The sequence below is a fragment of the Vanellus vanellus genome (assembly GCF_965231255.1).
Source record: "Vanellus vanellus genome assembly, chromosome: 5".
Lineage (NCBI taxonomy): Eukaryota > Metazoa > Chordata > Aves > Charadriiformes > Charadriidae > Vanellus > Vanellus vanellus.
This window is the reverse complement of record NC_138910.1, coordinates 78787005-78810068: the sequence shown is the minus strand read 5'-3', so window position 1 is coordinate 78810068 and position 23064 is coordinate 78787005. Positions and strand designations below refer to the sequence as shown.

General features: G+C 43.8%; 1 protein-coding gene across 5 annotated transcripts in view; it reads right to left on the bottom strand.

Annotated features, from left to right (window-relative positions):
- NFIA (nuclear factor I A) overlaps positions 1-23064 on the bottom strand; it is a 253310-nt gene that overhangs the window by 94900 nt on the left and 135346 nt on the right. For all 5 annotated transcript variants that reach the window (XM_082484428.1, XM_082484431.1, XM_082484430.1 and 2 more), the window contains exon 3: positions 19620-19685. In XM_082484428.1, the coding sequence (XP_082340554.1) occupies positions 19620-19685 (66 nt within the window). The remainder of the gene's footprint in view (positions 1-19619; positions 19686-23064) is intronic.

Sequence of the window (23064 nt, the reverse complement as noted above, 5' to 3'; positions counted from 1 at the left end):
TGAAGCACTGTTAGTTTTCACGGGTGCACTTCGGGGATCAGTGCTCAAGTTCAGCTCTGTTTCCATACAGTTTGTATGCTCTTGGTGGCCATCGGGAATCCGCATCTGAAGGCGCTGGGAGGTGGCTCGGAGAAAGGATCCTCACGCCTTCACTGGGGAATCCACCCCACCCGCCACGATGGGCGTTCTCCAGAGGTGAATCAGAACAGAAATACACATGTAACCTCTCACTGCGCGTCACCTTTCATACTCACGGCATTTTAGAATCTCTAATAATAATAATGCCTAATTATTATATCAATATGTGTCATACTGAGCTCCAAGTTCTGGGCTGCGAATTACTAAATGTGGACCAGAGCAAAGGTGGTATCAGGCTGGCTGTGTCACCAACAGTCTGATCCTGCATGGATCCACAGCAGCTTCAGCTCTTAGGAGATTTAGCTCATTTGGTATTTAAGTGCAGAGATAGTGGAATTAATGGCAACTTATTACTGTTAATGAACCGATCATAGATTGGAATCAATCATGTCAGGTTTTGCCCAAGTGGAGGGCACAAGGACAGTTCCTTTCTCATGAAGACAAAGGTCTTCTTGAAACACTGAAAGCCCTTCAAGTTCATGTGAAGGACCTTGTGCAATGGAAACCATTCCAAGATCTAAGATGTCGGGTGTGGGTTTTCATTTCTGATTACTCCTGACGTTGTAGGGTACTTTTCAGTACTCACGGGGGTGAGAAATCAGTTAAATACAGTTTTTTGATATAACAATAAAAATTAAGAATCTCCCTCTCTACCATATACCAAATTCGATAAATGAACTAACTACATTAATACTGATAGGGGCCTATAGCTTGAAAAACAACAGATGTCTTAAATTAGCATATTTCTGTTTCAGGTCCTCAATCCAAAAAGTAAATATTAAAGAAAAGAAGAAAAATCATTATAAATGGTCATACTCATTTGGCAGCTTATAAAAATAATGTGCTTCTCAAAAGCCTTTCGAAGTAAACGAGATGAAATCTACCCTGGGATAATCATTCTGGAATATTTATGGCATCCAACAATAAAAAGAGTAATAAAAAGAAAAGCCTGCCTCCCTGAAAATAATAATATGAAGGAGTTATTTATCTTCATATTTTCATATCAACCCTGGTTACAAGAGCAATGACAGCTGCGATCTCCAAGGTCTGCGGTGATATTACCAGTTTGGCTTCGCAGTTCGAAGCATGACTCAATGTCCAAATGAGCCCAGAGAAACCACCCGGTTTCCCTGAGCTTCCCGGGGATGCCGATGGCATGTGCTGCTGCAGGGCGCTCCCCTGGCTGCCGACAACGGGCACCCACCCACCCACCTCCTCACCCTCGCAGGCGAACGATAAATATGGAGGGGGAGATACGAGAAGGTGGGTACTGCCGCCCCTGTTCCTTTCCCCCTACACGGCCCTTGTAAAATAAAGGCTCCAGTGTCATGAGATAGGCATCACGTTAACCTCAGGACCCCTCAGAGAGATGAAAAACCTCCAAAAGAGAATTATCTAAGGAAATTTCTTTTCAGCTGGTCATTTTTTGATGTCAGCATCATCTATGTGGTACAGCCTGAAAACGTGAGTTTCTATGACTCGTTTGCCCGGGGCTGATCGCCCATGCTCCATCAACTGTCCCCGCTCCTCTTGCTCCTCATCAAGTATCAGCTGACATTTTGCCTCCTGAATTTTGTCGAATGACTTCTAGGAAGCTGCTGGCAGAGGTAAGGGGGTGTAGCAGCCGACGCTGGGGGCTGCGTGCCGTAAGCACGACATGTAGCTGTGTTCAGGTCTGCGCACCGATGGAGCGTGCCTCGGTACGTGTAGAGTTTACTTGGGTTTACACTACTTCAGATTAGAATTTAGCTACGGTATTAATGCCATAAATATTATTGTTGATGCTATGTGAAGAACATCAGTGTGGAAATAAATGTAAGGATATTTAAAAACTGGTGTGGAATACTTAGGTATTCAGACTAATCACGGGCTGAAATAAGCACATTTGTTTCAAATCCTGTTTATAGCACCGCAGCCCCTCCCTCCTTTAAATCTTCCTCTTAACCATAGTGATGTTTATTGAATACCTGTCATTTCTCCAGCAGCATGTGCCAACAGCGGCTCACCAGTGCCAGGCTGCATGAAAACCCTTCTGTCTCCTATTCTCCAAGGGGCTCCCTTAGATCAACTACTCACCATACCCAATACACTGAAACCCATAAATTTGCAGATACTGCAGTCAAAATTCTTAACAGGAAAGTGCACCCATTTTGCCCAGTGTAGCATACTGAAATATCACATGGTGAGAAGCATTTCTCACCATGTGTAAACTGTCAATTTGATTTGAAATTAAAATTTTTGATTAACATGAGCATTTCTGAGCCTCCCGCTGGCAGCAGCCCTATTGCTGAAAAGTGACATGATTTGTGACACACATGCTGTACAGAAGCCCCATGCCAGCGATTGTTAAACCCGTTTTCATTCTGCTTTAATACGGTATGACAGTCAGGAAAATAATTTTAATATTTAGGAGAAAAAGGGTAAGGGCTTAAGGACTGAAGTCCTTTATGGGTGTAAAGCAGGATTAGAGCAGCACGAAAAAACGGCGCGGAGGTCTCCCCGTCTCACAAGTCATGTCTCTTTTCAGCAACAGGGACCATCTGCAGGAGGCTAAGAAAGGTCCGTGGTGAAGCACAAAGCCTTCTTTTAAATCCAGTTGATATTTCAAACACAGCATGAGGTACTTTCCACCTATGAACGCCGAGATGCTTGTGCACGGAGAAATGCTTGCGACTTCAATAATTAAACCCTCTCGTACAGGAGGCAGGATTTTCTGTTTTCCACAGTGGTCTGTTATTTTTCCACGTTTATTGTTTCCCCATAGGTATCAGTGGTCACTAGAGATACTAACATTTATAGGATGAATCACTTATGAAAGAAGAAAGTTCTGTGACTATTAAGACTTTTAAGCCCAGGAATCTACCTCTTCATCAGGGTGGTGGGAGGATTTTTGTTAGTTTAAAGAGCTAGCGAGTGAACACAAGAAACAGGACACTTTTGTGGCAACAGATTTTAAGGCTGTGATACACGCACGCAGAAGACAAAAGTTCAGTGGGGATTTTTATAAACGTAAGCCTGTGTCACTGTTGCAAGCTGCTGACTCAACTGTGTCACCTGCGTATTTCTCAGAGTGGATCATTTTTTTTCCAGTAACATCATGTTCTGAGGAAGTTTATCATGAAACAAGTATCACGAACAGTCATTCTGAGCAGCAGAACAGCTTTGATAAGTGCCGACACGCATCTGACTTTTCTTTGAGCTCCTAACACTATTCATCACATTAAACACTCAGCTCTGCTGGACTCTCTGTTCCTAGTAAACACAGAGCGATGTCTAATTGCCATAATACAGCAAGTTTTAAAAATGTAGTATTTTAAAAATAATTTTAGATGGTGAAATGAAATACCAGGATGATTCAGATGCCCTGGAAGTATTCAGTCCTGAACATAAAGCCGTGGGCTCATTTATGTTAATAACAGCGCTCAAGAATTCAATCTGCATGAAAAACACGGTCCTCAATAAAGCCATGATATATAGTTATTATAAGTCTGCAGGTTCTTTTAAATACGTCTTAAGTTTAAATAAGCGTTGTATGTAAATATCTAGTTTTAATTAGTATATTGCCAAGAAATTATACAACTAGACTCAGCGCTGCTGTAATTATTTTAGGATCTATAAAAGCCTCCCTCGGCTGGTGGCAGCTAAGCGTACCCTCCAAGGTTACTCTGCAGACACGCTCGGAGCTGAACCGAGGGAGTCTGAAGCCCCGTGGACTCAGAAATAGGGGGCTATAAAAAGAGGTGTTGGTTGTTTCTTTTAATTTACACATTAGTTTACAGTTATAGGAATAATCCACGTATTCAGAGCATGTGGCAGAATTCTCTAGAAAAGCCCCATGTCCAGGAGGAGCCGGTGGGGCCAGGGTCAGGCGAGGGCAGGCAGCTTTCCTGCCCGCTCCGCTGGGCGATATGGACACAAACCCCGGCGGCTTCATCAGCTGTTTCCTCTCATCCTCTCTTCCTGGCACTCCTCTCTCTTCACACCAAGGCACTTTTAAAAGGCTGCGGCTGGACACCATGATAATGGAAGCTGTGGAAATATCTGCTGAAGATTAGCTAGTATAAATGCGATGCAAAAATAAGGATGCTGGGCATGGAAGCTAATTCACAAGGATCAGCCAGCTCCACCTTTCCCCGGGGGCTTTCCTCTCCCTTCAGAGTTGCTTCTCACACCTCCTCTGCGGACACCACTGGTGAGGAAACTTTAATTCACAATAAGCCCCATGCAAATCGTGTTACTCTATTTACCGATCGTCCTTTCCATTGTATTGCTTGGAGTTTCCTCTCCAGAAGGCTGTTGCTCTATTCTTTGTACAGAAAATAATCTCCCAACTTCGACAACTTTTAGTCCCAAGTAGGCTGACTTCCACCAGGTTTACATGTTAGTTAGCCTTGTGGCTGGGGGGGGGAAGAGGCTTTCATGGCATGACAACACACTTAGAGTCTGTCCTTGACTGTCCACATTACTGGGCTCATGAAGTTCAGTCGGGGCCAACCTGAGAGATCCCTGCATGGAAGACGGAGGGAACCTCACGAGCTTTTCTCCAGCGGTGCCTGGGCTGTCTCACCTTGGACAGTAGGGTACCAAGGTAAGTCTCTGGAATAAAGCTTTGATATACTGGTGGCAGAGAAGACAGAAAGGGATGGGTCTGGAAGCACAGTAATGCTTGTCTAGGGACATGTCAAGCTTGCACAAGACCTAGAGCAGAAAATTTGATGCTTATGGATGAAGATTAGGGCACTGTAGGCAGATACCATGTGCCAAAAAAGTCTGGGTTTACAACTCCTGTCCAGCAGTGACACCCAGTGCAGCGTCACCCTCTCCATAGAGGCACTGCATACTGAGGGCTGGGAACTGGAAGGGTTGTCCTCATTGCCTGCTAGCAGAGAACAAAGTGGCTCCACCTAGCACAGAATCTCTGGGTGGCCAACAAGTTCTGCACCAACTTCACCTGAGTTACATAGGACGTCTCCAGAGAAGAACAAAATGGTGGAATGACTAGCAAAGCCACTGATGAATCTCCACAAGGATCATGCATGTCATCCCCTCATCTGCCCCTGACTGACTCCACTGGGAATGTAAAGATGCACGGGCAAAGTACTGCACAGCCCTAGAAGGAACACAACCTGGGTGATCCAGGCCCTCCTGTCTCACAGCCCAGGCTCTGCCAGGTCTCTGCCTCCTTCAGGTATTGAGGAGGAAGCCACACACACTTATCGACTGACTTCCCAAGGACTGATGCACTTGGGGTTAGGCAGGCAACTACACTTGCAGACAGTGGTGGAGAATCCACAGTGTATTAGTGGATAATTCCCCCAGCCAAGTCCCAGACTAGCAGCATAAGCCCAGTGGGAAGAGACTGCTGGATGTGGAGACCAGCAGCAGAGCTCTGCATGATGACTGAGACTCTCTTTCTGTTTTATTCTAAGTTTGTGTTTTGTAGGGCAGGATGCCCTGTCTACATTCCTTTACAGACTAAGAATGGACATTTATTAACAAGTACTTGGGCGGACAGCCCAAAACTCTAGACTCCTGGCCTGGGACTGTACGACAGAGAGGGCCAGTGACCCCCGTTTGTGTTTACTGTACTTCTACAGACACATGTTGGTGTGATAGGGGCATTCACTTTCTCAGGTTCAGGCCAAGGTCAGGCCAGAACACGGACTGAATTTATTTCTGTGTAATCTGCTCAGACTGTAGCCCAAAGAGGGCTTCTGAGTTCACTAATTGTGAGTGTATTGTGAGATATTCAAGATTAACAAAGTAAACAGAAGGGGCAGAGAGGGACCTTCTTAGTCCTTATCCCATTTCACATGCTCATCCCATGTGTGGCAGATAGGGTGGTTCCAGGGGAGGTGCCTCAAGGACTTGAGATGACAGCAGTGGGGTGTCTCACCCCAGGGGGCTGCCTCCAGCAACTTAGACACAGTCCTAGTATAGAGGTGAGGACCTAAGATGAATCTCTTGCTTGGGTTGGTCAACTGAGCCTATGCAGTCCTCTCCCCACGGCAGACGGCTTGCCTCTCTAGACCCTATTACTCCTCCTCAGCAGTCAGTCTTGTGTGGCATAGGGTGTCACACAGGGATGCAGAAATGTGGCAGCTGCTGTGTCAGATGCCCTATCCGCATGCATATGGGACAATCTGAAGATACCACAGGGGCTAGGACTTGGAACCTGGACCATGCTTAGCAGCCTGGCTCACCTGCCCTGGGCCAGCCATCAGGCTTGTTCTAACAGCACTCTGCATGTAAACGACGAGACTCTGTACCGCGTCTGACTTCGCATTAAACTAAAGCAACTCAGGTAAAAAGGAACCCCATCCATTATGGTTTATAATGCATAAACACCCATTTCTTCTCTACTCCTTCTTTGCTTGCATTACTGAAATACAGAAATAAAGGGAAAAATAACGATGGATGGATTTTGGAAGACTCAGAGTTCAACTCAGGATGGATGTGATCCCAACATTTCAGATTCTTATCTCATCGTAATTGGAATAGCTGAACCTCTTGTCTGCAAAATTAGGCAAGACATCCTGTGAGAATGAGCTCTTTTTCATGGCAGCTTAGTCCCCAGGCGCATAAAAGAATGAAAACAAGAAATGGAACAGAACATTTTTACTTTTGAATACTGGCTTCATTTGGGCAGTTTAGAACAAAACTTCACTGGAAGAGTTGAGGAGGAAGTTCTTGCTGCCAGTGTGCCCATCCCTAGACACATTCTTCCACAGAGCACATAAACACTTCTCTAAAATGATAATTTATCAAACTCCCACTCTGTAGAAGTCAAGAGACAAACGGAAAGGGAAGAAAGTACACGTGGGCACTGTCCACTATTCTACCCCAAAGAAATCATTCAACCAAGTCACTGTGCCGTGCTAGATCCACCTTTGCTCTTGCAGCAAACTCTTTGTCTGCCTTTCCAGGATGAGCAGGAGAGGGCTGGGTGACTTCCCCTAGCAGCAGAATCTCAGATCCGGAGCAATTACAGCATTAACCTGCAAAATTTCAGTTTTAAAACTCCCTGAGGTTCAGCAGAGAGAGGGGTGAATTCCCAGAAGACCCAGTATCTCTGCTGATTACAGAGGGAGAGTGAGGATTTTAGGTTCATAGCTGGTGCCTCATTTTAATGCTTAATGTTAGGTGGGATGACATCCAAGCCTAAGAAGTCCATATACCATGTTAGCATAGACCTGAAAGAAAATTTTCTTCCCTCCCCATATCTTGCCCCAGGCAATCTCTCTTGACATGCCATGCTTCTCTACCCTTACACTTGTATCTGGCTACTTTTCTCTTTTTTTTTCTTAAATTCAGAAGAATGTAAAATACAAGTATCGCTGAGTTATCCTTGTGTTCCTGTCCTTCCTCTGGTTCATTTGCAGGAGGGAATAATGGTCTGTCACCAAGGTAAATTCATTACCCGGCAGATAATGCCACAGTGTTTCTGCTGCCCATTTCACAGTAAGACATTCTTTTTCAATGATGTTGCATCTCTGTTCTCGTGGGAACAGTTTACGGCTGACATAGCAATAGTAGTAATAACAACTTACATTTATATTGTACACGGGATGATTTTTACTTCTCTCTCCTTCTAACGGTGGACGGCTCCCTGTCCTATTGCAAATGCATCCTTCACGGCCATGACAGACAGAAATCTGGGTTCACTAATACTGGGCTGCCTCATTCCTCAGCCGTTTGCTCAGGTTGTCATAGCCTTTCTAGACCTTTTTACTATCGCTTTAAATTGAGCTGTGGGCCGCTACCATACCACTGCTCTAAGCTTTTTCTCACAAAAATATGTGGGGTTCCCCTGCTGCCTCAAAACCACAGCTACCTCAGTCCATCAAGCTGCTGTCCATGCTCTCCAGCTTCTCACCTCTTCCCTTCCTCCTGCAGCTCAAGCTACGGCATGCTCTGCTGTACAGTAAAATTGGCTCCCCTCTGTACAGCGTGGGGGACACGGCTAGCTCTCTGCATTCTGCTATTGGAAATTTCCTGAAAGCGAATTCCCTGATATTTTAAGGACTTTGAGGTATAACATGTGGGAAAATTGCAGGTGGTCTGCACTGCAAAGCTGGTCAGATGGGGACAACCCTCAAACACCAGCAGGTTTTCAGATGGGGATGCAGCTGTCAAAAAGCCTTCTGTTACAGATAGGATTTTAAGAGTAAGGAACAGAAGTAGAAAAATACCAGGGACAGAGGTCTAGATTCGCTGTGAGCGGGTGTTAGAAGCTGCTTAAGAAGCATTCCTTACGATCCTGGGAGAAGAAATGCCAGTGAAGGCTTTGGCCCCTTTGTTGGTCTGCAAGATGGTGTTGATATCCTTGTGCCTGGCTAAGGGCTAGTGGGAAACTGCCAGCCCATACGCTGGCACCACACCACTGAAGCACCGCTTGTCCCTCTGCCACCCAGCGCTGCAGCGGACAGGGGCAGGGTGGTGACATGGCAGAGAGCCCAATGGAGGGCACACCGCAGCCAGGGGTTGGCGCGCCGGCCATGCGTTCTGCAAAGGCCAGAGAGAGAGAGAAGAAAAATATTTGGATCCCCGGTAGCAGCCCTGTCTTTTTGTTGTGCCTCCTTTTGGCAGTGACAGGAGCGAGGTGCCGGCTCCTCATCCCAGAGTGTGGCTTGCAGCAGATCCCCTTGCTTCAAGTACGAGTGAGGGAGGGTGGGAGGTAATGATTAGAGACACTCTAAAATGATTACATTAATTGAATCTTATGAAAATGGAAAACAATGGCAGTGTGTAATAATAAAAACCCACTATAACCACGTACATCTCTTGTTTACTAGAAAGTGCTTCACTGACTACAGATTTACTCCGGGGCACAGCAGGAAACTTTTCTCCTTTAAATTTCATCAGCCCTTTTTTTCTTTTTTTTTTTTTTTTTTTTTTTCTTTCAGAGAAAAATACCAGCTATCAGATCTGTGTTTCCCATGCACTCCTAAGACTCCTCAGTTCAGTGCCTGGAGGTGATAGTGTGAACTCACTCAAGAATGTGAAGGCATTTTATAAATCATTTGGTTTCAGCAGGAGGGGGAGAAAGGGAGAAGGCAGAGGGATGATATAGTTTACAGCACATACTCGGCAGCAACTCCCAACTGTCAAACTTCAGCATTTTCTTCAGTTGCAACAGTGGTTAACAAAAAAATGTTAAGACAGCAGACATGAAATGCACATAGTAAGCAGCACATTTAATCAACTGGCACCTTTCTACTACCCCACCGCCAAAATCTATCCGGACACTATCACAACCCAGAAAAAAAAGTTGTATAACTGAAGATACGGCACTGACAGGAGAAAAAGGAGCAGAAATGAATAACATGAACTGCTGTAAACAACTTGCGGCGCCCTTTGTGTGCAAGATAACAATAGCAGAGTTAAAGGAGTATGTTTACAAGTGTGGCTTGCTCACCTCACCTTCCTCCTGCCCCCTTTTGCCACACTCGCTACCTCGCTCCTGGGAAAATATTTGCAAACCATTGCAAATAAAAGTCTCCTTCTCACTTTCCAAGAAACGGATCTGGTATTTTTCCATTTCAGTCTCACTATGGCCAGGCTTCGGAGGGGATTTTATTCTCGCAGCTCTGTGAGAGTCACCCTAAACTTTCTTTCCATTCCCTCTCTAGCAACTTTTGCAATTAAAAAGTAGCATCTGCAATTAAAAAATAGTATCTGATTAGCTATCAAAGTGATGAGGCTTTTTCTGGGAGCCTGGTCTCACCAGAGCACCATCCCTTGACAACAGCGACAGTCCAGCATACAGCTTTCCGGAGCTGTGCATTGCTCTTCATGGGCCCCTCTTTGCTCATGCACACAACTTCAGATTTACAAAATTAAGGCTACTTGGAAAGCACCTGATTAACACATGAATCTGCGGTATACGCACATATATAGATTTTTTCTGCGTGTGCAAACCAAATATGAGTATGATGCTGGAATCCATTTGAATGAAAATCACCTTGTACCTGTAAAACCAGGTATGATTCATCCAGGCACTACACCACACACAGAAACCAGAGGAAGGTGTGAAATAACAGCATACATTTTCATAGCGTTTATATATATTTGGAAAGGCCTAGAGTCAACAGAATACCTCCTGCCTTGGTCAGGAAGTCAGAACAAAAGAACACATGAGCACGAGCGAGAAAGCATGATCCCTTATCGCAGCTCTTGGCGGTGGCCCTGTGCTACACTGACATTCACGGCCGAATGAACCAAGCTCTGGCTGAAGCAGCAAAGGTTTAGGTGCTGACGGTCCAAGATACGGTGAAGGGTAAAATGTGTAAGTAGGAGGAAAAATACGGTTTCTTATGAAGGTCCAGGCTGGCTGGGACTCAAAATTGTGGGGGACCTCTCATGCTCCGGGTGGACTTGTTGAGCAGCAGAAAGACGTTCCCCCTCGGCTGCTGGAGATGGGCGGTCTGCCACCCACCACTGCACCGCCACCACCTCCACCTCGAGCAGGAGAGGAGGACGCTGCGGCCGGCCGGCCGGCCAACGCCGCCTTCAGCCCCTTCTGTCTCCTGCAGCTGGCACAGCGAGAGAGCCAGTGCTTCGCCAGCTCATCTGCAGAGCACAGCTCCCGGCACGCATTTTTAAGTGCCAGTGGTTTGACCACAGAGGGCAAAATTTTGGCCGGGGAGTGCTTCCGATCGCCTGAGAGCAGCGGCGAGTCAGGCTGGATTTTGCCGCTGCGATCTCTGAGTGCAGGGCTCCCACTCACTTCAACAGTCGACTGGCACTGCTGCAAACAGACACCACCTAAATAGATGTGAAGTAATGAATACTTCGGATAAGCGACTGATTTCAGAGTGTGCTTTTATCCACAGGCCCTGTATTTATAGTTCAAGCCTTTTCAATTAATACGCACACCCTAAAAGAATTAAACTACTAATTATCACATTTTACCGTGGTTCACAGAACTTTCATCAGATCTAGTAAATGAAATCACGAGTTCAGCAGAAGAAGCTTTACTGCGCCAAATTATGTCAAGGGTATATCATGTTGATAATAAAAGATCACTTGGTTGGAAGCCTAACCTAGAAGGTTGGGGAGGCGTGAAAAGTTCACATTTTGGATCATGCTGCTCTGGTGTGGGCGTTTTGTGTTTTTTTTCTTGGTTATTGTGGAAGGCAATTTTCCTGCAAGTAAAATTTTCCCTTTGTCTTACATTACAGGCATTAGGAAATTCTTACATCGAAAGACAAATAGATAGGTTTGGGGTTTTGTTTTGCAAGTTAGGCCTTGGCATCACATTCTCTTCCCACTAATAAACTCCCCACTCCACTGGACAGAAAATTAAAACGATGCCCATACCACAAATAAACTTCTTCCCCTAAGTGCCCAGCTTCTTGGTGGGCAAGCGTGGTATTCAAAAGCATCCTTCAGCCTGTGGTCCGCTCAGGCGGTAGCAATTACTCTGACGCAACACAACTCTCAGCTGTTAATTAAACAGCAAGTCTCTCAAGAAAACATATGAAAAAAACCCCAACCCAATTGTAGTGAAAATTGGAGGTTGGTCACAGCTCCAGCGGCCCTTCCCAGGACCCCGGGAGGACAGGCTAAAGTTAGCACCGAGGCACCTCTCAACATGCAAAGGTGGGACACGGTTAGAAGGGGACGGCGCAGTAGCAGACCCCTGCTGTGGCCGCTTGTCCCCAGCCCGGCGCTGCGGCAGAGGAGGGGGCAGAAACCTGGCACTGCTGTGGGGCAAAGAAAAGCCTTGGCCCCGCACAGCAAGGGAGGGAAACCCTCCACGGGAGCTTCTTAGGAGGGGGCTCCCGGCCAGCCCATTTCTGAGCTGCCCTCTAGATGGCCCTTGCTGTTATCTTGTGGATAAATACACGCGGAAAGGAATGGAACAGAGCAACAGAATGAAAATATATTTTGAAATGACTTAGAATAATTGCAGCTGTATTTATGCACCTTATCCACTGGAAAGGTTCATTGCCTCTTTCCCGTACACACATATGGAGAAATAAAAATATATACTCTAGCCACATTTTTATTTCTCCTTTCCTTTGCAGCATTCAGCCACTCCAAGCGTAATGAACGTTTCATGTCTTTCAAGCACTGCTTTGTCATGCTATAAGCATTCATTTCATGCTTTGAATATTTCCTGTCATACTCGCCTTGGATGAATTCTTTGTGGGAATGCTTTGCTTGTGAAGGTTAATGGTTAGCAGCAGTGAAAACTGAAGTCCTCTGTCAATCCTCGAGTCTCAAACACTGCAGGTCACTGATGAGAAAGGCTCTCCACTCGGCCCCAGTAGAGGCTGCAGAACTGACCCTGATTGACGACCGCGTATCTCACCCGATTGACAGTCAACACCCTTCGCTGTTGCCATCGCAGGGTCCCCTCAAGAGAGTGCCAGCTACTGATAAGCAGGCTAAATCCTGAGCCTAGCAGAGGACCCGCTAAATCCTGGAAATGGTGTAACTGTGCCCTACAATCTGGACCACAAAATCATTTGACTCTGAGCACGAATCTCCATGAAAATATGGTAATATGGGGGGGAAAATGGTGTTTTCTTTCCTAATTATTCAGACGCTTCTTCTTGACAGTCATGAAACTAGCTGGGAAATACAGCTGGATGTTGCAAAGTTTCAGTTTTACACTATTATGATTAAAATGCTGTATTTCTAGTTCTTGTTGGAATCTATCTGTAATGAAATAAGATGAAAAAAATGCAAGACTAAATCACGCACAAGTTAAATTTATACCCAGACATATCTGCTTTTGTTTCCTTGGGAAATGCTGGCTCTCAGAGCTGCCTACATGCACGCTCTCTCAAGGGGGGATGAAACACAGGTTGGACCTCATCAGACCTTCGTCAGCAGATGGGTCCTGTTAGAGTCAACAGCCGATTCTGTCCAGCCCGCGGGAAGTCAGAAGACACCAGCCCCATCAGGGCTCCCCTGCTCAGCCAGAGCTTTCAAGCCTGGACAAAGTTCCCCATTGCTGTTCCCGGCAGACAACGTGATCCATAAGGGTGCAAATCCGTTTAGAATTTGGTCCTGGCAAGTTACAAAGGTGCAAACAAGCTGACATCACCAGGAGCTTTAACTTCAGCGCCAGCTATGAGATTCCTTATTGAAAATGCTAAGGGCTTTTTTTTTTTTAAAGCTTTTTCTGAAGCAAAGTTAATTTTAGATTTGTCCCTCAGGCTGTGATAACTCCTCAGTGTTGCTCTGTAAACAAGAGAGGAGAGTCTTCTTGCATTTATAAGATTCTGATGCAAATCATCCCATGAACAAGAACACTAATAAAAGCTGTCATTACTGTATTGCCCTGTTTGCAACTGTAACTGATAGAAAACTTTCTCTGCGAGGCTTGGTTATCTGCTGCAAACGAGGTGTTTCAGGAATGTTAGTCATCTGAGGAGACGTACTTTCTAACAGTACCAGTTTCAGCATTGTGTGTTCAGAGAACTGCTCATGGCCGTGCGCTCCTCAGGTGAGAATGAAGGGGCCTATCCAGGAAAGCTGACCCTCCGGACTCCTCAAGTCCTGCTGCACTTGCAGCACCTCCTCGTGAGTAAGTGTAAAGCTGGTTGGCATCAAGGTCAGTCACAGCTGAGAGAGCCTGCGAGGCAGCTGGGCTCCACCTGAAGTAGTGGAGATGGGAGGTTAGGCACGGTCTGAGAAGAAGGGATGGCCTTGGAAGGCAGTCTGTTTTCACTGGTTAAAAATATGGCTGTTGAAGGAATTGGAGGTCTCTCAGCTACCATTTAACTTGCAACGTAGTTGAGTGGTGGGGGCAACCACAAAGAATGGTTTCATAGAATCATAAAATCGTCTAGGTTGGAAGGGACCTTTAAGATCCTTGAGTCCAACCATCAACCTAACACTGCCAAAACCACCACTAAACCACGTCCCTCAGCACCACAGCTACTTGTCTTTTAAATACCTCCAGGGATGGTGATTCAACCGCTTCCCTGGGCAGACTGTTCGAATGTTTGATAACCCTTTCCGTGAAGAAATTTTTCCTAATATCCAGTCTAAACCTCCCCTGGTGTAACTTGAGGCCATTTCCTCTTGTCCTATCACTTGTAACTTGGGAGAAGAGACCGAGCCCCACCTCGCTACAACCTCCTTTCAGGTAGTTTTAGTGAGCAATAAGGTCTCCCCTCAGCCTCCTTTTCTTCAGTAAAAGCCCTTCTCAGCTTGAGAGGAAGGTCTGAACAGAAAGTTCTGCACCTGAGAAGAGCACCTAACCCTCGGGCCAGGCAGGCACCGCTTCCGGCTGGGAGAAGCTACCCCACCGCACAAAACAAGAATGCCAGGTTTTGGGACCAGAAAGAAAGCATACAAAAAGGGTCTGGACTCCGCAGCAGGTTAGTTAAGGCAGAGAGGTCTTTCCACAAGCTGCTCTCGCATTTTACCAGGTTGCACCTAATCCCCTCCTTCCTTGCAGCCAAAGCTGTATCACGCCTGCCATGACCAGCCTTGCCTAGAGAAGAAGAAAAGGAAACTTCTCTTCGCATGTGTTCCCACTGCTGCCTTCTCTTTCCCCCACAGCTTCAGGACCAGATTTTCTTCCTTTATGTTTTCAGGCATGGAAAAGTAAGCATATACTTCAACATTTTTTTAAGGTTTAATAGTCAAGTCCAGCCCTACTTAAGCAAAGAATTCACAGATGATATTTACAAGTCCACTGTAATTACTGCAGGGTTGAAAAACGAGTTCTGTGAGTTACGGTACATCATTGTTTTCCTTTTTTCTTTTTTTTTTTAATGTTACAAAGAACAATGTGCCTTTCATTTCCTGCAGTGCTGTTAAGGTACTTGCGGCTCAAAGCAGCAAGAATACATTAAAACTAAAAAGCATTTGGTTTGGGCATTAAACATTTTTATTTTTTAGATAAATGCCTCTCCCTCTACAGAAATGTTTGAGCAATGACTTTGGCACACGTTTGTAATCAGCTGTAATAATGAATGCTGTCTTGCTCACTTGAAATGGGAGAATTTACCAACTTCTTTAACAAGAATTTGCTAATCTACAATTAAAGTGGTGTGCTACCAACTTGGAGTTATCAAATCACAATACCGCATGCTCGAGAGACATCAGTTGTCTGTAGAAAATGACACAGCGTTCTTCTGCTTTACGCAGCACACTTGGTGTGTACCTTTACGCTGCAGTTATTAATTCGCCAGTGCTACCACATCAAACACAAACATCGCCTGCTGGATGTCTGACATCCATTTACTGACAGCAGTAACACAGCGCTGTACCACAATTATTAACCAGTTTGTGCTACACCCTCCTTGCCTTTCTCCGGAGTTAAACTCCAGCTGGAGCCGAGCAGGATTTGACTTTTAATAGTCAATGAACCTCGAAAAGCTGCAATCACAAACGTCCCCACTTTGCAGACAAAAAGACTGAAAAGTTTTCCTACAGAAGTTTACAATAATCCTACTTACAAAAAGAAAATCTATCCGATAGCCATTTCCACGACTGAAAGAGAGAATAAAAGCCCTAGAGAGAGTCCACGGCAGTGCTGAGCTGGGAATTCAGTTGTTCCTGATCCCCAGGCATGCAGTCACTTCACTACATCAGACTAGCCATTTTGTCACCCTCAGTTCACTGAAAACTAGTTTGTTTATAAACTACAACACCAAACCAGTGCATTTAACAAGCTTTTAAAATCAATAACCTTTTTTCCTGATTGGGTGAATTGCAAAATCACTTTGCGGTGCCAACTGAAATGAAGCTTTTACATACCATTAGGCAACTACAAAAGTGGGGAATTTTCCACACGGGTGTTCCACCCAGCCGGTCAGAAAAAAAACTCATTTGAGCAAAATATCAGGACATCGGAACATGCTCCTGCCTTTCAAATGAAGTTGCTGGTCTCTTTCATCATCCCTCCTGCACATCCCTTCCTCACCCACACAACGAACAGACAAATTCTGGGTTTACTTCCTCTCCCTGAGAAGCTCTTTCCCGTGCTAAGGGACCTGACAGACAGCAGCACTGTGCGCACCATTCGGTTACATGTTAGCTTTACCCCTGGTTCCAGGACAAGACATCTGGACCTTGGACCATGCACGCACTGAGCCCTGTCTTGCCTGCATGTCTGCTTTTCATGACCACCATGCTGGATCTCTCTCTCTCTCTCCAAAACAAAAAAAAACCCTGTAAATTTTTGCAGTAGTGATCAGGTAAGTGACTACCTGAAAACTATCCTGGCTCAGTGAAGGCCGAAGAAAAGGCTAGAGTCGCTGTTAAAGCCACCACTGAGAAGAGAAGATGTCACCGTCTTCTCTGTCTGTGATGATTCTGCTCCAGAAAAATTCAACTGTAAAGCCCACTAGAAAAAAAGAGCGGCGCTAAAAAAGAAAAGCTTTTTTTTCCCATGAACTTCACTTTAATGAAGGTTAGACATACAGGCTTTCCAAAACAACACATACAATTTAGAATGATAAATTAAAATCTGTAGTAGGAGGCCTTCTTTTTCAGGGCTCTATAGTTGACCCTTTTGAACCTACATTACTCAAGGTATGCAAAATATATGTGTATAATAAATAGCTCTAGAATTTATGGAGTGGAACAGAAAGGATATTAACAGGCAAGTAGAGAGGCTGTATAACCCTCACAAGGCCTTTAAAGATTTATTTTTTTAAAATGAAGGAATGCATGCATATAAAAGGTAGTACTTAATCGATACACTTCTTTGTGCCTTCCAGAAACACATGCAAAATTATTCCAAATCTGCCCTTAATCTGGTCATTCCGCTGTTACCATCAGTGGGAATAAGATTATTCACAACACTGTTTTTCTTTGATTTAAAAAAAAAAAAATTCCTCTCTGTGTGGGCTCATTCCCACTCTCAGTAAAATCAATTACGAGACTCCCGTTGACTCCGGAGGGATTTGGATCAGGCCCTGTGGAAGTGGGTCTACAGCAAGTACAGAACAACGCAGTTAATATGATTTATCGTGTCCGTTTCTGTGCGTGCAGTTTTTCATTTTCTAAAGCCTGCAGTTTTGCTTTCATCCTCACGTTCAGTAGATAAGAGCTGCAGATCCGTGTTGATCTACACGCTGGGTACACTGCAAGCTGGGGGCTGCGTGTGCTGAGCGTGAGCTCAGCGCCTGCCCGGGGGGGAGCAACCCCTTTAGGGCCAACCCACTGCGTTAGATGCATTTGTGAAGAAAATCTCCCACACAGGCACCGCAAAAGGTGCCTGATCAGTTAGGAGGCTTCTGCTGCGGTGGGGAAAAATACCCGTTAGTAAAAGTGAGAAAAAGAAAAATCCTTTTTCCTGTTTATTGAAAAAAAAAAAAAGTACCTTTTGCAGGGCACCAGTAAAGTTCCAAGAATTCACTAAAAGCTTGGTTTACAAGGAAGACTCAGGCTCCAAATCAGAGATATTTCATTTCACTAGGCTCTTACAGATTTTACATTATTAAACACTGACATCGCTGCTTTTCAGGGCGGTTGTTGAGTAACAAGCTACCCTAAGACTAAGAAACTGCAGGGTAAGATGAACTGTGGTTTAATAGCTGTGAAAGAGTACTATCTAAACACGAAATAATAACATGCTCGGTGCCTAATACGTTCTAAATTAAAATATGATTTAATAAACATAGGCAACATATTCCCCATAAAAAAAAAAATAGCAGAATTGGCAGAACAAAAATCACAGTTTAGTCAGTTCTTCTCTTAACCTCGCAATCCTTTGGCTACAAATTAGAATTTCTGTGAACAGGATTGATAAGGGAAATTAGACGCTGTCTTTCAGAAACAACAGAAATGTTTTAAGATGGTATGTTTAGAGATGAGCAGCACAAAATCTATCAAAATATGAAACCTTTCATATTGCAGTGGGAGGAAAATACAGGAACCTCAAAAGCCAAAATCTTACCGGCCCAGTGAGCCCTGTGCTCTATGTCCTATGATACAGGCTTGTATTTTAGAGATTTTTATCTACCTAAACCTCTTCTTCTTCCCTTAATTCTGTCTGACCCAAATGCAGTCCGGATGTGAATGCAGCCCTTCAACCTCACTCCCACTTGCAGCTCATTCGGTTGCTAATAAAGTGCCCAAAACACACACTGAACACACGTACAGCCGTAGGGATGCACTGCAAAGATTTGAGGCAAAACCAGTTAGTTACTCTATGAAAGGGCAATCACAGTTGTATGATTATAGATAAAATATTTCTACATGAGACGGATTTAAATGTACCAAAAATAGTGACAGGTTGTACAGCCACAAACCTTTCACACAAATTCTTTGCTGTGTATGCACAGTAGACCCCAGTACAGCAGATTCTCCATCTACATTTAGCTCTTTTTAAAAAAATCTGGTTATGGATAAAAAAAGTTAAGGAAAACTATTAATAATAATCACTTTCACTTTGGGAGCCATTATTTCTAAGTCCTAAATATAGGTAGTAAACCAAAACTCAGTTGCCAATGGGCCAACAAAAATTGTTGAGGTCTACCTTACTTAAACATAAAAAGGAAGAGAAGCTGCTCCCTTACACACGTACTTATCCTTTCACATACAGTCCCTACAGAAATTCCCTATTATTGAATGATTTTTTTTTTTTTGAGACTGCTTTACCATGATTCAGTAGAAGCTATCGCTCCTACTTTAAAACTGTCCCAGTTCAAAGAATATTAGTGTTCCCAAAATTCACAGTCCTGCTGCTACTTCCAAACAAGCTCAAGCCACCTGCAACAACAGTATTGCGAACATAGAGAGAAGAAGGAGCAACAAGCGCGGGTTGAGCCTCCCTGCCCTGCTTACCCGCAGTATCTACAACCTTTAAAGCACGCCGATAACAAAACACAGACAACGCCGGTAGCACCTCTCTCAGCCCCGCAGCGGGTACCCGCCGGAGCAGCTGGTGGGTTTATGGGTGTGCAGTCCTGCCCTGAAACTGCGATGTTTTGGAGCGTTGCTGCCTAGTTTTGTTTAGCAGATTTTTGCAGTAGACAGTGGGTCTGCAGAAACGTATTTCAAAGCAACCATTTTGTTCCACGGGACTATCGGAGATCCTGCACTCTAAAATGATGGCTGGCCACACACCGAAAGTTAGGTACTTCAGTGTGTCATGTGAGAGCATCAATAAACAAAATGAAGTTAAAAGCACATAGATAAAAATGAAAGCGATGAAGCACACACCCCTAGGGGGTCATGACTCACGGCCCAGGGACTGAAAGCCTTTGCTACGGAGGAATAAGGATATGGGTTGCATACAGCAGGCTCTTTAATGGCATCTCCCTAATTAAAATTATTTTTAAAGGAAAAAAATAATTCTCTCTCCAGGACTGGAGAAAGAAATGCTACCTTAGATTAGGGGAACGGTAGCATTTTAACTATGAGGAGAGTACACAACCTATTTGTAGCTATCCCGTGTCAATTATTCTGAATAATCTTTTTATATTAGACGTAGGAAAAAAATCTTTATAAATATGGGCTGTTTTAATATCCCAAAGCAGGAGCAGCAGGTAAGAACTTACCATTTTCTGGCTGGTCCTTAATATCAGCTTCACTTGGCTGGCTGGGACTTTCAGATTGACTTGAATCTGAAAAACATAAAATACAGCCAAAAATTACAGGGTCTGCTGTGGAAAATAGATCAGAGGCGCCAGACTTCCTCAAAAGGCTGAGAGTACAAACTAAGGACAGGAGTGTTGCACTAGGACATGACAATGCAAAAGTCCCGTGCCGAGGTAATATTTTTGCTAGAAAAAAAAAAGGGAATCTTGTTTACGGCACTACACAGAGTGCTTGGTGTGTGTGTGTTAGCATAAATTAAGCTTTGAGAATCCTTCTTTTTAGAGAAGGCATATTTAAACTACTCTCCTACATGTTTTTTATAATGCAGCCTCTATGTTGTATACAAACCAGAGCCTTAATCCAACACATAGTAAAGTCTCAAAACATATTTTCAAGCAGCATATAAAGGTAACTAAGCAACACTACAAGTCGTGGAGATTGTTGTCTACACATTTCTGGAACCAAATCTGCAAAACTGATAGAAGAGCTGATTTTCATCATACTTTCGCAGTGGTTACAGCACTATGAGATCACTGAGATGTACGGCGTTGCCCCTGATTTGCGGCGGTATAAATGAGACCAGACACTGGATGAACTGCTTTAGAACTTGTGCAAATAATGAGTCCTACAAACTCCCAGCTAACACTCTCCAACGAACACAATTTATTTGCCTAAAACAATAAAATGACCTATAAAAGGATATGTGTAAATATGAGTGTTTTGCATTTTTTACACATTATTAGCTCTACTTTATGTGAAGATGATTGTTCTTTGGTTCAAAAATTATTCTTAGCAGAAGCTACAGTCAAATAGTATTTTCCTTCTTAATTATTTCTATCACTATGAATTGGGAAAAAAAGTGCCTTTACCTGTGTGGAATAATATTTTTTAAAAAAAACCCTCAAATTACTGTTTTCACAGTTAATACAAATAGAAAGAGTTGTTTGTTTGTTTGTTTATTTTTTCTCAGAAATTGTTCTGTAATTTATTGATCCCATTAAAAAAGTTTTTGCTGTGCAACAAAACTTAGGAAAATGTTTCTGATGCTACTGCATCAAAAACACGCCCAGTCGTGGCAAACCTATTTTCTGACTTCACCTTGACTTTGCAGAGTTTAGAACTAGCTGTCTGAAATTTGACCACATTTCAGTGAGAAGTCAATGCAAGATCAAAAGGTCATGACACTTAACTGTGATTAAATTGAAAATCTTACTTCTATTGCAACAGAGTGATAACACCACCCCTTCTTTTTCTTTGAGGTATTAATAGCGCTGGAAGAAGCAGTACTACTAGTGACCTTGGGTCAAGCAATGCTAATTTATTGCTTTAAAAAGGTTCCTTGCTTTTAAGCAAATGAAGATTTTAATTACCGCAGAGCACTATAAAGAAAATGCCTATTTTAAATATTCAAATTTTTTTTTTACCTGCTGACTGTATGCATTAGGTATCATTCAGAAGCTTAGAGGACAACCTTGTATAAATTAAAAGCCACAAGTAAAAAAAACTGCTCACAAACCAAAGTTTGATAAATTTTAGAATATAAACATTCAGAATATTTAACAAAGAAAGCTTCAGTCCTGATACTTCTAATTAAAATCCATGAAATTCTCCTAAAAAGTGGTATGTTTCCCAGTGCGTCCAGAATCCATTTCCTCTCTTTTCTATTTATTATTTTTAATAATTTCTCCGACGAAGCTCAGTGAAAAAAAATTAGTCTCCCTTCTGCAATTTTCTTTTAAATACTGATCTTCTGAGTTATCTTTAACCGAAGCTCCAATCAGTGACAGCAGATAGACTACCGGGTAATATGCACAGGGCTGTTATATTCTGGACGCTAGATTTCGGCAATAAGTTTCACGTTTCCGATACCGCAAAGGTAGAAACAAAGGTAAAATATTAGGAATGTAAAATATTTAGTTAACAGTCAAAGTCAACATTCAACGGATTTCATTCTACAGTGCAGGCATTAGGCTTTTGCTTATTTTTTAGGTTTTTCTTTTCCTCCAGCAAGCCATGGTTCAATCAGCGTTTGGGCTTTATGTTTAAAGTAGGGTCAGAATTCCACAGAAATTTATATATTTGAAAAAGTCGCTGCAGAAATAGGGGGGCTCAAAGCATGTTTGCCTTTCGAAATTTTAAAGCCTCCAGCAGCGAAGCAGGGAAAGGGACGAGGGCTCAGCGGCGGCGGCAGGAGCTGGGCTCGGCGCTGGCGCGCAGCCCCCAGCCTGGCACCCTGGCTCTCCCCGGCACAGCCCTGCAGCCGGTGGGCAGCACACACAGCCCGAGCTGCTCCTGGATTTCGGGAAACAAAGTACTTTTGTTTGTGTTGAGTGCTGCTTTTCCAACACCAAAGCTAGTGGCACAAGAGAGACTCTACTGGCCGTAGGACGTTTGTTTGCATACTGAATCTTAACTTTCTTCTTTTATTACTCTGGCTAGCGCGATAACGTTTTTCCCAATTCTCTTTTGCGGTAACCCACCCCTTCTGCTGAAATTAAATATTAATTTCTAAAAAAAAGAAAAGAGAACAAAGGCTTAAAGCACTGTTCTTCATGGAGAGGCACGGGGCAATAAAATGCGGGACGAGGTAGAATTAAAACCAATCTATACTGCGGTAGAGATCAGGGGAGGCTACCGAAAACGTGTACTGGGCAAGCGTATGCTCAGCATTGTTATGCAAGGTGGCATCTTGTGGAAACCCCAGATAAGAAGACTGAGTTAAGGCACTTAGCCAAAATGTTTATATGCAGAATTTTGCTTCCCTGATTTTATTCAGATGCCGCAGATGATCCGGTACATATAAATGTGCCGCCACATGGTTAAGGGATTGGCAAAATCAGAGCCGTTGTATTTTACAGTCTTGCCTAGGACGAGAGAGTCTTGCTCAGCCTCCACCGCTCGCTCTCTGCTTTTTCAGCAGTTGGCAGTAACTCCTGTCGGGGCTTTTTTGTTGTTTTGCACATGGAAACTTTAAAATTCCAGTTTTCTGAATGTTTAGTGTTTTGCAGGCTCGGCTACAACGGGAGGGGGAATGTCTGTCCTGCTGAGTCAGTTAGCCAAACAGGTGACCGGAGGAATAAATTAATTTTTGCCCATACATAATTGATATAAATGGAAGATCGTTTTCATAAGCATTTGCATTAAATCAATAAAATCACTTACTATAGAGCAGTTTAACAATTCATTTGATTTTCTCTTTTCTATATATTTGATAGCCACTCTGCAAAACAGTATACACTTTATGCCTATTTTCTTTAGCAACAACACTGCCAGTTAAATTCTACCACCTGCAATAATTAGAGCCATTGGAAAACATACAAAACAAAATATACAGTAGATGCGAGCCCCTCTTGAATCCGCGGCCCCCTGCGGCAACGAGTTTCATTGGTGCCTTAAGCTAAGGCT